The 13046-nt window shown below is 47.8% G+C and overlaps 1 protein-coding gene across 1 annotated transcript in view; it reads right to left on the bottom strand.

The window, feature by feature from the left end:
• Slc35f2 (solute carrier family 35 member F2) overlaps nucleotides 1-12517 on the bottom strand; it is a 51096-nt gene extending 38579 nt beyond the window's left edge. The window contains exon 1 of the mRNA XM_048417216.3: nucleotides 12280-12517. Coding sequence (XP_048273173.1) covers nucleotides 12280-12389 — 110 coding nt within the window. The 5' untranslated portion in view covers nucleotides 12390-12517. The remainder of the gene's footprint in view (nucleotides 1-12279) is intronic.
• Nucleotides 12518-13046: the final 529 nt, after the last annotated feature.

The raw sequence follows: 13046 nt of genomic DNA, 5'->3' as shown, positions 1-13046 counted from the left end.
GTGCCTAATTAATTCAAGCACTCAGGAGGCAGAGGCAGGCAGATCTCTATGACTTAGAGGCCAGCCTAGTCTACAGAGTGAGTTACAAGCCGACCAAGGTTACATAGTGAGACCCTTTTCACAAAGAGAGATGGGGTTGGGGGAGGAGGGAAGAGAAAGTCATACAGATACAGATAAAAACTATATTTAAAATACACACACACACACATATATATATCATATGTTTTATATATGTGTGAAAGCAAGCGAATGGTGACAGGAAGATTCAGGTGGTGCCTATCTATAATTCTCTGTAGTCGGAGAAGGGAATGACTACTGGGTGCATAGAAATTCTAGTTTAGGAATAGCAGCGGCTTTACGGTTTTATTACATTAAAAAATTAATAGAGCCATTCATTGCCTACACTGAGAGTATATCATGAGCCAGGAATTAAGATGAATCTGCTTTGTGCAACTGGGGTCTACAGAAATAAGCTAAATGATGTTTTAAGAAGATATTTATCTTGAGTTTTATGTACTGTCAGGCAAGCCTGCAGATACAAATGGCTCAGCAGGAGGTTGCCAAAGGTCTGTTTGGGGTGAGTGGGCTGTTTGCTTGCTTGTTTGCTTTTACCATGCATCTCACAAAATGCGAGAAAATACCCAAGCCTAGCAGCACAGAAGGCTGGGCCACATTGCCTGACTGGAAGGGAGCTCGGTTGGTTCCGGGTACAACTCAGGAGGCAGAAGCAGAAGGTGGATGAGTTGAAGTGAGCGAGTGAGATCCTATTTCTAAAAAGCAAAGCAAAAACAAACGAGACGTTCTTTAAGGTGGGTGTAGTGGCTCACACCTTTAATCCCAACGGGCAGGAGGTTAAGACCAACAGATTCAAAATGAGTTCCAGGCCATCCTACATCACGGAGGGAAAGAAGTTAGCAGAAGGATGACGTGAACTAACGTATCCTGAAGCTCTCTGTAGTACGCAGTGAGCCATGCTCAGTAAAATCTCGGCTCTTGCTGTTTATATCTCTCACCCAACAATCTATGTGAAAACCAGGAGCGCTGGTAACACTGTTGCACACCTCTAATCCTAGCCACAGGGAGACAGAAGCAGCGAGGTCGCGAAAAGTTCAAGGCTAGCCTGGTCTACACTGGGAAAGCCTTATCTCCATGCTTCCGACCCCTCCACAGAAGCTTAAGAATTACTCTTTCCAAATATATTCTTAATTCTTCTCAAGCAGGAATGTCTCCAGCGTGCTCTAGGCAGATCAACTGCACCATGCACACACCTAACCTCAAGTTCTCAGTGGGGTCACAGACTGGGGAAACTGAGTCAAATTCTTTCTTAAATATTCTAGTTTTAAAGAAATAACTAGATGGGAGGTGATGATGCACGTGTTTAATCCCAGCACTTGGGAGGTAGGGGCAAGAGGATCTCTGTGTGTTCGAGAGCAGCCTGATCTACAAAGTGAGTTCAAGGATAGCCAGAGCTAAACAGTGAAACTCTGTCTTAAAAAAAAAAAAAAAAACTAGCCAGGTGGTGGTGGCACACAGCTTTAACCCCAGCACTTATGAAGTAGAGACAGGAAAATCTACAAATTCAAGCCCAGCCTAGTCTACAGAGTGAGATCCAGAACAGCCAGGAGAAGAAAGAGAAACCTAAAAACCAAAAATGAAAGAAGAGAGAGAGAACAAAGGAACTAAAAAGGAGTTTTGGACTCCACTGTGATCTCCCATGGAAGCTGGCTCACAGCATTAGCATAATAGCTAACTTGTCCAATTGTTTTAATTACCGTAGACTCATATAACCATTCAAAAGAAACACCCCCAAATCTGTAAATCAAGTCTTTTCATAAACCAGACATGGTGGTGTGTGCTTGCTTGCAATCTCAGCATTCAGATGAAGGCAAGAGGATTAGAAGTTCAAAGTCATCCTTGGCTACATAGTGAGTTCAAGGCCAGCCTGGACTACCAGAGATAATCTGTTATAACTTATTAAAAATCAAAAACACTGCAGTCTTCATGCAGGCTTATTCCTACTTTGCCTGCGAGTAATTTTGAGGCACTAAGTCATTTGGCTCCTGGAGGGTTTAATAGGTAGAAACGATAATTTTAAAAGAACACAGGTTTCTGGAGATCTGCTTGATAACTCAGGAAAAAAGCCACATGTGAGCACGGGGGAGTGGAAGTCAGAAGAAAGAAGACAAATAATTCGCTTAGATGCCCCAGAGCACATTCTTGGTGCTCAGCAGAATAAGCTGAGCCCACGCGGGTGGACGCGGTGCCAGGGCGAAGGCACTGGGTTATGGAAAGGAGTGTGTTCTTGGGTTGCAAACATGCAGTGAAGAGTTTAACTGTACCTCTTGGGGCTAGAAGGATGGCTTGGTGGTTACAAGAACTTGCTGTACAACTGAAAGGACCAGAGTTCAAATCCTAGCACCCATGCGGCAAGCTAGGGATCCTGAGTATTCCTATAACCCCAGCTCCAAAGGGAATGGAGACAGAAATTCTTAGGGCTTGCTGGGTTCCAACCAATCCAAGAAAACCTTGAGTCCTGGGCTCAGGGAGAGATTCTGTCTCAAGGGAATGGACAGAGAAGGACACACTCACCACTCCTGACCTCTGTGTGCATTAAGGCACACACAAGCACAGATATACAAATATACACTAAATTAGTAAATGAAGCTTTTTGAAAAAAATTATCTCCAGCTGTCCTGAAACTCATTATTTAGCCCAAGCTGGCTTTGAACTCACAGCAATTCTCCTGCCTCAGTCTCTCATTGGTGGGACTTCAAAGTGTACCATGATGCCCAATTAAGAATTTCAAATAAAGGTTTTTTTTCCTTGCCAAAATCTCTAGGATTAGTAGCAAATGGGCCTCCTAAGTAATTAAATGGATTGACCTACCCTAGAGAGTTGTCCAGTACCAGTCAACTCTATGGGAGAATAGCTGCCAAAAATTCTGCATGGATAAATTAGCCAAAGTGAGAGATCATTACACAAGAAGTGCCATTCGTTTCGATTTTTAAGTAAAGTTCATGTTTAGAAGAGAGGGCTTAAAGCTTTCTGCGAAACCAACCTGTTTGAAATAAGTAAGTAATAGAAGGAGATCGCTCTAGCTTCTTTGTGTGAAGGGCGGGGATAAAGATGCTTGTTGTAAAGATATAACTGTTCGGTTGTGGTTGTTTTGAGACAGGGTCTCATGTAGCCCTGATGGGCCGGAGATGGTCAAGGCTGGATTGACCTTGAACTCCTGACCCTTCTCCTCAGAAGAAAGAGCTGTGCACCACCATCCCAGTTTAGGAAGTGCTGTGGAATTGAACCCAGGTTTTTTGGTGGGCTGGGCCAGTGCTTTACACACTGAGCTACGGCCTCAACATCTAACTTTTAAATGAGCTTACCAAAACACTCACCAAAACAGTTTCCAGGCTTGGCGACTCACATTGTCTGCCGACATGGCCACCTTCTAAACACCTCTGAAAGCTGCCCTTCAGAAAGCACCTATTTTTACTCCAGTCCTAGCTCTTACATCTTATTTACCACATCAAATAAAAGGAGGGGACCACACATGGACCACCATGATTCTCCCAGAATGTGGGTTATTAAATGAAAATCTCAGCACCAGGTATGGGATAGCTCCCTTTGAGCTACTGGTCAGGGAAGTCCCACAGGCCCCCAAAATAACCCAGGCTACTGCCATTGCTCTTGGTTAGCCACTAGAACCAGACGGTAAGACTCTAGCACTGAAGAGACAATACGCTTTACGGGCAAGACAGAGGAACCAAGCTGGACGTGACCTGAAAACGTGCTTTGATGAGTAGCGCCAGAAGATGCTATGTAGACACCAATGGTACCCATGCAGCCAACCCTCTACGCTACAATACCGCCCTGAAAGGTAAGACGTGTCCGGCGATGTAATAGTGGCATGAATGGCATGGGGGCAAGCAACTGCTTTTAGATTGAATTTGAGACCAGGTTCACAGGAAGGAATTCATGTCTGGTACTATACATAAGCTTGGTCAAAAGCCCAGGGCTCCAGGGAGGTCACAAGGCCTAAGAGGAACCTACTCCTGTCATTTTGCCAAACAACACTGCTTTCTAAATATTTATGCTTACACTTACAGATGAGCCCTTTCTTCAACTTTGGCCAGTTTCTCTCTACATTGGTCAGTAGTTAATACAGAGACTCGTCACTAGCCAAGTGCTGAGAATAAGTGTCTATTAGCCCTAAATAGGCCATCTCTAGCAACCCCTCCTCATCCTTCAGGCTCAGGAAAGAGGTGGGGAAATGTAGGAACTGGAGGATGGTGAAGAGTGTGTGAAATTCTCTTTGGGTCATGATATGGCCGTTGCACCCATAAACTCAATACATCATAAGTTCAAGTCTATACGCTCAGCCAGCAGTCATCAGAGAGGACACAAAGGGGAAGCGAGGTGCAGGGAGTTTCTGGGCGGAGTTAGTGGTGCATATAATCAACAAGCATTATTTACATGTATGAAGCTGCCAAAGGTAACAAGTAAAGATATTCCATTTTTAAAAATGGGTTTTTTTTAGTGTTTCCACAGAACTGTCCCATCTCCAGAATGGGAAGAACTGCTACCATTTTGGATTTGTGCCAAGGGCAAAGTTCTACAGGAGCTTCCAAGATGAGCTACAGCCTCTACCCTAAGGCATGTTCCAGGCTAGTGGTAATAATGGTCAAGTTCAACAGTGAGCGCAGTGCGGGTTGGGGACATATATCTTACAGGTAGAGAAGAGGGGCCTCCAACCGAGGTGTGTGTGGGGCCAGGTTGGGAAGAGTCGCACATCCACTCTTTTTAGTTTGTTTGTTTTTCGAGACAGGGTTTCTCCATGTAGCTTTTGGAGCCTGTCCTGGCACTAGCTCTTGTAGACCAGGCTGGCCTCGAACTCACAGAGATCTACCCGCCTCTGCCTCCTGACTGCTGGTATTAAAGGCGTGCGCCACCACTGCCCGGCACACACACATCCACTCTTTAAGCCTCCACGAGAAGGAGGCAGCAAGCACTGAGGAAGGAGCCACAGGAAAAAGGCTGGGTGGTCACAAGGGAAGCACGGATGTCTCTATCGCTGAAGTGATCAGCCTTGTGGTAGATGAACCAGGAGTGGGAAGTGTGCAGGTGACAGAGACTTTGTACTCCCACAGAGACAAATACAGTGTGAGTCCAGGTCATCACCAGGCGGCATCCAGAGAAGTCAGATTCACAGACGAAGTAGACAGGGGCTGGAGATACGGCAGAGCAGGTGAAGGTACTTACTGCCAAGCCTGATGACCTGAGTTCAAACCCAGAGCCAGCATGGTGGAAGAAGAGACTGATTCCTATACTCCTGCAGCATGAGCATACCCACACAGATGGATATAATAAATACACAGCTAATTTTAAAGGCAAGGAAGGAAAGAGGGGAGGGAGGAAAGAAAAGAAGAAAGGAAGGTATGAAGATTGAAGACAGGGACGGGAGCTGCCAGGGCCAAAAAGGCAGGGGATAATTTGGTTTGCTTGCGTTTGTTTGTGGTTTGTTTGGAATTAGGAACACATTCTGCAAGAGGACAGCGGTGAAGGCTACACCGTCTAATGAAGATGTCTCTGATGTCTGCGAACAGCACACACGGAAGAAGCTAAAAAGGAAAAGTTCAAACTATTTTCATTTCGAAATCATTTTTAAAACACCGAAATCAACTATTATGAACAGGTAAAAAGGAACAAGAGAGAAATGAAGGAGGGAGGAGGGAAGCTGTCAGGAGAGGGACATGTGGTCATGTGACCTCTGTCGGGCGACCAGTGGCTCTCAGACTTGTGTCAGCTGTAGCTTTCTATAAACACAGACTAGATAGACTCAACGTTGTTACCCTCTCCAAGTTCTTGGGTTGGAATCTCATCCCCAAGCTGCCCGTATTTGAGAGGTGCTTAGGTCGTGAGGCTGTGTGCTGGTTAGCTTTGTCAATTTGATAGAAACGAATAACCAGGGAAGATGAAAACATGGAACCCTAACTGAGAAACTGCCTCCATCAAACTAACCTATAGGCAAGTCTGGGGGGGGGGGCATTTTCTTGATTAATGATGGATATGAGAAAGCCAAACCAACCCTGCCAGTGCCATCCCTGCGCAGGTCCTGAGTTATATAAGAAAACTGGCTGAATGGAGCCATAGGGAGTAAGCCAGTAAGCAATGTTCCTCCCTGACCTCTGCTTCACTTCCTGACTTGAGTTCCTTCCTTGGTTTCCCTGCATAACAGATGAAAATCACAATGAAAGCAAGCCCCGTTTCTCCCTGCTTTTGAGCGCAGTGTTTTTCACAATAGAGAAAGTAGCTGGGACAGGGTTCATCTTATGACTGAGTTTGGCACACAGAAGAGAGTGTTCTCTAACCCCTTCTGCCCTGTAAAGGCACTGTGAGAAGACAGCTATCCGTGAGGCAGTAGATATGCCTACACCAGACACCAAGTCTGCCAGAGCCTCAGCCTCAGACACCCCACTCTCCAGCGACAAGAAATGAATTCCTGCCGTCTCCAAGCCTGGACGACTGCTATTAAATAATCGGGACGTCTAGCATAAAATCCCACTTACACCAAACAGCAATAGCAATGTGCCTGTGGATGCCAGAGACCAGCTGAGAAACTCACCAGGTCCCATTCTTCACTCGCTCCCCAGGGTAACCTCTGGGGAACCTTCAGGGACTCCCAAGATACGTCTTAGTTCGTACACCATCGGTGCAGGTGAAGGGCGGCATCCTAAAGCCTCGGCTTTCAGATACAATATGGTGAAGCTTCCAAACTAGTAAAGCAGGTTCACTTTGGAATCAACCATAACTATCTCTCTCTGCTGCTCGCCAGCTATGTGACCCAAGCAAGTTACTCATCCGATCCGTCAAATGAGAAACCAAACTGTGTAGGTGTGTCACAGGACTGGTGAAATGCAAGCAGGGAATTCTCGTTTGATGACAGCTACCCTTTGGTTTTACCTGACACCTCTCTGACTGTGTGAAGCCCTGGATGGAAGCCACAAGAGTCCGGATAAGAGATGGTAAAGGTGGACGCTAAAGTCGGGACTTCAGTAAGGACTGAAGGGAAGACAGGCTCTAGGAATAGTCTAGAAATGATGTCAAGAGGAGGAATGAGCTCTGACAACCATCTTCTCTACTTTCAAATTAGTCTGGGAAAGGAGCAAAGAGAAGCAGGACAAACCCAGAGGTTGTCGAGAACTATTCTGGGGAAGGCACTACATCCTGGGTAGTGTGGACAGAGGTCAGTGGAGGGCCTGTTGGAAGAGAACCCTTCAGTTCTACTCTCTCCCGTGCCGCACAGAGGCAATCCCTGCATGTCCTCTGACAACTCTGTGCAGTGCCCAGGAAGTGACGACAGAGGTCAGAAGGAGCACCCAGCAAAGCACTCAGCTACACGCTGTGGCCCAGGATGGAAACGGGAAGTCACTGGGCGCCATGAAGCCCAAGTATCTGAGGCAGTTAAAAACAAACATCTGACAATGTCTGGAGACATTTTTGGTGTCATATTGGATGTGTGTTGTGCTGGCATCTATTGGACAGAGGCCAGGATGCACAGCTGCCCGCAATGAGGAATTATCCAATTTATCCAAGTGTGCTAGAATAAAGTATATAACAGTGGACAAAACTTGACTTTTCTCCTGCCTCCTGAGTCTAGAAGAAGCAGATAGTAATTAATTGTGCACTAGAAGGTGGTTGGGAGAATTTACGGAGACTGCTAGAATAGAGGACTACCCGGGCCTCACAGCACAAAGCATGTAAAAGCTCTCATTTCATCTAACTTCCTTAAACAATGCTATATAACAACACCCTTCATAGGGCTAGAGAGATGAATCAGCAATTAAAAGACTGCTCTTCCAGAAGACATGGGTTCGGTCCCTAGCACCCACATGGGGTCACAACTGTAACTCCAGTCCACGGTGATCTAAGGCACCAAGCAGGCATGTGGTGCATATACATCTAGACAAAACACCCTTCACCTCATGTTTCTATAGATGGTGAACAGTGACAAGGAATGATACCTCCTGTGGACTGATGGGTGGTGACAAGGAGTGCTCCACTCCTGTGGACTGATGGGTGGTGACAAGGAGTGCTCCCCTCCCGTGGACTGATGGATGGTGACAAGGAGTGCTCCCCTCCCGTGGACTGATGGATGGTGGCAAGGAGTGCTCCACTCCTGTGGACTGATGGATGGTGACAAGGAGTGCTCCCCTCCCGTGGACTGATGGATGGTGACAAGGAGTGCTCCACTCCTGTGGACTGATGGGTGGTGACAAGGAGTGCTCCCCTCCCGTGGACTGATGGGTGGTGGCAAGGAGTGCTCCACTCCCGTGGACTGATGGGTGGTGACAAGGAGTGCTCCACTCCCGTGGACTGATGGGTGGTGACAAGGAGTGCTCCACTCCCGTGGACTGATGAGTGGTGACAAGGAGTGCTCCACTCCCGTGGACTGATGGGTGGTGACAAGGAGTGCTCCACTCCCGTGGACTGATGGGTGGTGACAAGGAGTGCTCCACTCCCGTGGACTGATGGATGGTGACAAGGAGTGCTCCACTCCCGTGGACTGATGGATGGTGACAAGGAGTGCTCCACTCCCGTGGACTGATGGATGGTGACAAGGAGTGCTCCACTCCCGTGGACTGATGGATGGTGACAAGGAGTGCTCCTGTACACGGACAGAAATAAGGAGCTCGCTTATAGGCTGACGGGCGACTACTGCTCGACCTCCTCCAGTCCATGCCCTCCACACACTAAGCTCCTTCCAGTCCTTTAAGCAAAACCCTCTCTAGCCCTTGCAATCCTGCTACCCCTCTCACCTGGTAGGAACAAAACCCCAAGCTCCTCAGCTGCCCCTCACCCTGGCAGGCCTGATCTCTGCTCTCCTTGGTGCCAACCCTGAACTTTGGAAGGCAGCTCTATTCACTACTGTAGCCCAGCACCGTCGCTGGACTTTGGACTTACTCCGCTGGCACTTACCATGATTCCTTTACTATAATTTGATTTTGAGCCTTGTTGGAAACAGGAATGAAATCATACCTACCACCCCACGTACAAAGATGAGCTTAGTGCCTAGACCTGGATATAGACAGCTAAGGTGTAATGAATGAAAATAAAAAAAAAAAAAAACTGACAGCATGGCGTTACAAAAATACAATAAAAAGCTATGTCTCAACACCTTATCCTTTATTGGTTAAGGAAAAAGATAAGCACGTGAAATAATTAAGGTTTCTGCTAGAGATAGAAAGTTGACAATCATAAGGAATATGCATTTTGAAATATGAATAAGTTAAGGTCTCTGTGTTAGACTGTAAACCGTCTGATAGTGTAAAAACATAAGTGTCCTCTGGCACTTCTGGAAATCCACAGCTTTTTGTTAGAATATATCATTTGACTAGAAAGCGAGAAACAACAAAAGTCAGATTCAAGGTGAGGGTGGTGGCGGAGCACGTCTTTAATTCCAGCACTTGGGAGGCAGAGGCTGGTAGACCTCTGCCTACCAGTTCAAGGCCAGTCTGTTCCACAGAGCAAGTTCCAGGACAGCTAGAGAAACCCTGTCTAGGAAAAACAAAAAAAGTCAGGTTCCAGGACAAAACCTGTTGGGGGATATTCTGAGACTGTTACCCTGAGTGCTTCAGACAATTAGCGCCACTGAACTTGTGGGATGAGTATTCAGGGAATTCGAGACATTTCCAGACAAGCGGTCACTACGGTTGGCCTTGAACTCCCAGCATGCCTTTGAACATTCCACCCCACTTTCTGAGTGCTGGGGACTACAGTTAGGTACCAGCTAGTCATCAACCCCAAAGAAAAGTGTCTGTACCGTACGGGAGAGAGATGTCAAGAGTTGAGGTCACCTAGAATATACGCTTCAGATATAGAAGGCAATCTGCTTCAGGCCATTAACTTTTTCCTGTATTTAGTACCCACATGTCAAAAGTGGTATTCTCGGTGAAAAAGAACAAAAAAGGAAAAACAAAACAAAATTTTAAAAACTCTATGAAACTATAAGCTCTCTGTGTCCTGTCTTTTCTCCACACCCCACAGTTCCCTGGACAAGAATGTTAGGAGTTCAAAGCCAGTTTCAGATAAGTAGCAACTTGAAAGTCAGCGAGGCCTACTTGAGACACTGAAAAACAGCAATAACAAATAAGAAAAATTGAAGGCCGTGACCCTCAGAATAAACATCAACACAGGGAGGCATTTGGAATGTGGTTAATGAATAGGAGGCCTAAGGAACTTTGTCATGGAAACCAGATACACACACCTTGTAGTTCCAGGTACTCAGGAGGTTCAGGCAAGAGGATCATTATAACACAAGAGTCAGCGACCAGCTTAAAGACAACAGAGAGACACTGCATGAAAAAAGGGTGTGGGGTGGCTAAAAGCAGAAGATGAGCAAATGTTGTTCGTGGACTCTGCCATGACTCTAGCACCATACTGCTGAGCTTAACTTCCTTTTCTAGCATGCAATTTTGGATAAGAAAAGAAATGGCTTATGACCAAAGAAAAGTAGGAATAAAAGAACTTTGTCTTCTCTCAGCTATTTATTATTCATTCATTATTCATTCATTCATTCTTGAGCTAAGGGCTGTGTAAAATGCACAAGGGAGAAGAGCAAGGCCTGCTGTGATGCAGGCCCATCCACCAGGAGTGTAAAACACCCACAAACCACCAACACACAAGAGAGTAAAAGGCTTCATGGGGGTGCAAAATAAACCTCACTGAGAGAAGGAAGAAATCCCAAGGGGGCTCCTAGACTCTTCTGCTCATAAAATATACTATCCGAAAACACTACGCTACGAAGAGAAAACCACGCTTGCTAGTAGTTCTTGGTACTTCTGAGATCTGCTAGATTATCTACCCCAGCCTTAGGCTCCCTGGCATCCTCCCAGTGACCACCTGTTCCCATTACGGAGGAATGAAGAGAGCTGATGGTGACAACTAGCCCATGCAGGACACTGAAAGAGGATCTCTCTTCCCACTGCTGTGCGGTCAACCAGAGAATCCTCTTACAGCCCTGCAGGGTAAGCAGGTGGGGGCGAGTGATGGCGAAGACTGCTACTAATTTTTTCTTGCATTATTTATTGATTGATTTACTGCCCACGTATGTGTATATGTGTGGTCGTACCGCCACGATCCTCAAATAGCATACAAGAACGGGTGACTTGTCCAAGCAAGGCCAGCTCACTAAGATTTGAATTCAAAGTCTGTCCCCTTAGTTATGTCACGGTAATGTCTCCCCGCTAAGAAATCACTGCTAAAATACCAGGACATTACACAGCTGGAAGAGAATGGCCGATTTGGAGCCAATCTACTCCTTTGAACGTGTGCATCTATTTTAAAACTATGCTTATTTGTGACAAAAAAAAATGCATGTATACATTTATCGACCAGCTCTGAAAGTGAGATGCCTTTTCAAGGGCGTAGCTTTCAAAATCTTTCCTGAAATTCATTGCCCAGGGTGGATAGTGACAGATGCCTATAACCCTGTCACTCTCACAATCCCCAGGTGAACGAACAGCTTAGCCTTCTGTTTCCCTACCTAGAATATGGGTCTAACAATAGCGCCATAACCTAAAGTGAAGGAGATGCGGTGCTATTGTCCACATAAATGGCTAAGCGCAGTGCCTGGCACGGAGTGAATGCTCGGTAAATGGATTTCATTATTTGGATGTTAGCCTCTATGTGTCTTCAGAACGCAAGTCGTCCAGTGACCACTGAAAGCTTTCCCCAAAGTCGCTGCCAAGTCTTTAAGAACATCCCTCCCTACCTAGGGCCCCACGGAGCACAGTGACATCAGCCACCTGCTTCCCTGGACCGTCGCTCCGGAGGTGGTCACGTCACCTCGCTCAGGCCCCAAAACAGGGTAGACGCAGTCTCTGTTCGGTTTACCACAGCACAAAACTTAACCCAGCTTGCTCACTTGAGTGAACTCCGGTTGGAGGCTGAAAGAATGCGGGCGCCGCGCCAGGAAGGGCAGCATTTCCACCTGCCAAGCGACTGGGTGGGCAGCGGTCCTCCACTGCGTCCACGGGGACACCCACCCTGCCGCGGGGACGCGGGGACCGATCTCACAGTGCCAGCTGGATGAATCCCCTGCACATCCTCTGAAAACCATCGCCACGGTTTCTAAGGGTGTGCCACGGTATGGGAGCACCCAGTTGAAACGAGACCTCCCGGGTGCGCGTGAGGAGTGCTCCGAACCCAAGTCGGGGCACCGCCGCCCCCGCAGACACACGCGCGCGGGTCCCGCCACCCGGGCCCGCCCCGCGCGGCACTCACCAGGTGAAGAGTTTGCTTCGGATCCTGCTCAGGTGGCTACCGATCGTGGCCACGGAGCCCAGCGCCTGGGGCTCCGTGACTCCCGCGCTCGCCGGTGATTCGGCCTCCATGTGGTCTCTACGAGCCTCGCGTGCCCGGAACCCCGCGAAGTGTCCGGGCCCGGAAGACAGGAGGCGGCGCCTGTGAGGACGGCGCGGACTCAGCCCGCGCCCTGCCTTGCTCTCCTGCTGCGCTCGCTGGCTCGCTCGCTCCTCAGCTCGTGCGACAAATCATTAACTGTCAAGCCCTTAGGGCCAGGCGATGCTTTTACAGACCATAACCTGGCACCTCAGGGAAGCTGGGAAGCTGGGGGGGGGGGGGGAAGGCAGGTTTGTTTTCTCAGCTAGCGTCGGTGGCTGGGTAGGACACAGACTAAATTTAAGAGCTTGGGGGTTGGGCTTCTTTTCTCCCCCCCCCCACCCCGGGTGGGTGGAGTTGATTTGGTTAGCTTGTTTGACCTCACTCCGTAGTCCAGACTATCCTGGAACTCACTACGCAGCGGAGGCTAACCTCGAACTCGCAACACTCTTCCTGCCTCAGCTTCCAGAGGGCTGGGATTCAGAGGCCAGCGCTACCACGCCTGGCGCATTTCAGGATTTTATGGTTCCTTGTTTGAAATCAACAAACTAGGTGATGCGTTGAGAGGTTATTTGGGCTGACTCCTAGTGTGTCCTACAGGATGCTGCGGCGAGTAGGTGCCAGCCTGAACTTTGCTAACTGAAAGGACC

This window comes from Myodes glareolus, chromosome 4 (assembly GCF_982192425.1).
Source record: "Myodes glareolus chromosome 4, mMyoGla1.1, whole genome shotgun sequence".
In the NCBI taxonomy this organism is placed as follows: domain Eukaryota; kingdom Metazoa; phylum Chordata; class Mammalia; order Rodentia; family Cricetidae; genus Myodes; species Myodes glareolus.
This window is presented reverse-complemented; position numbering and strand designations above follow the sequence as displayed.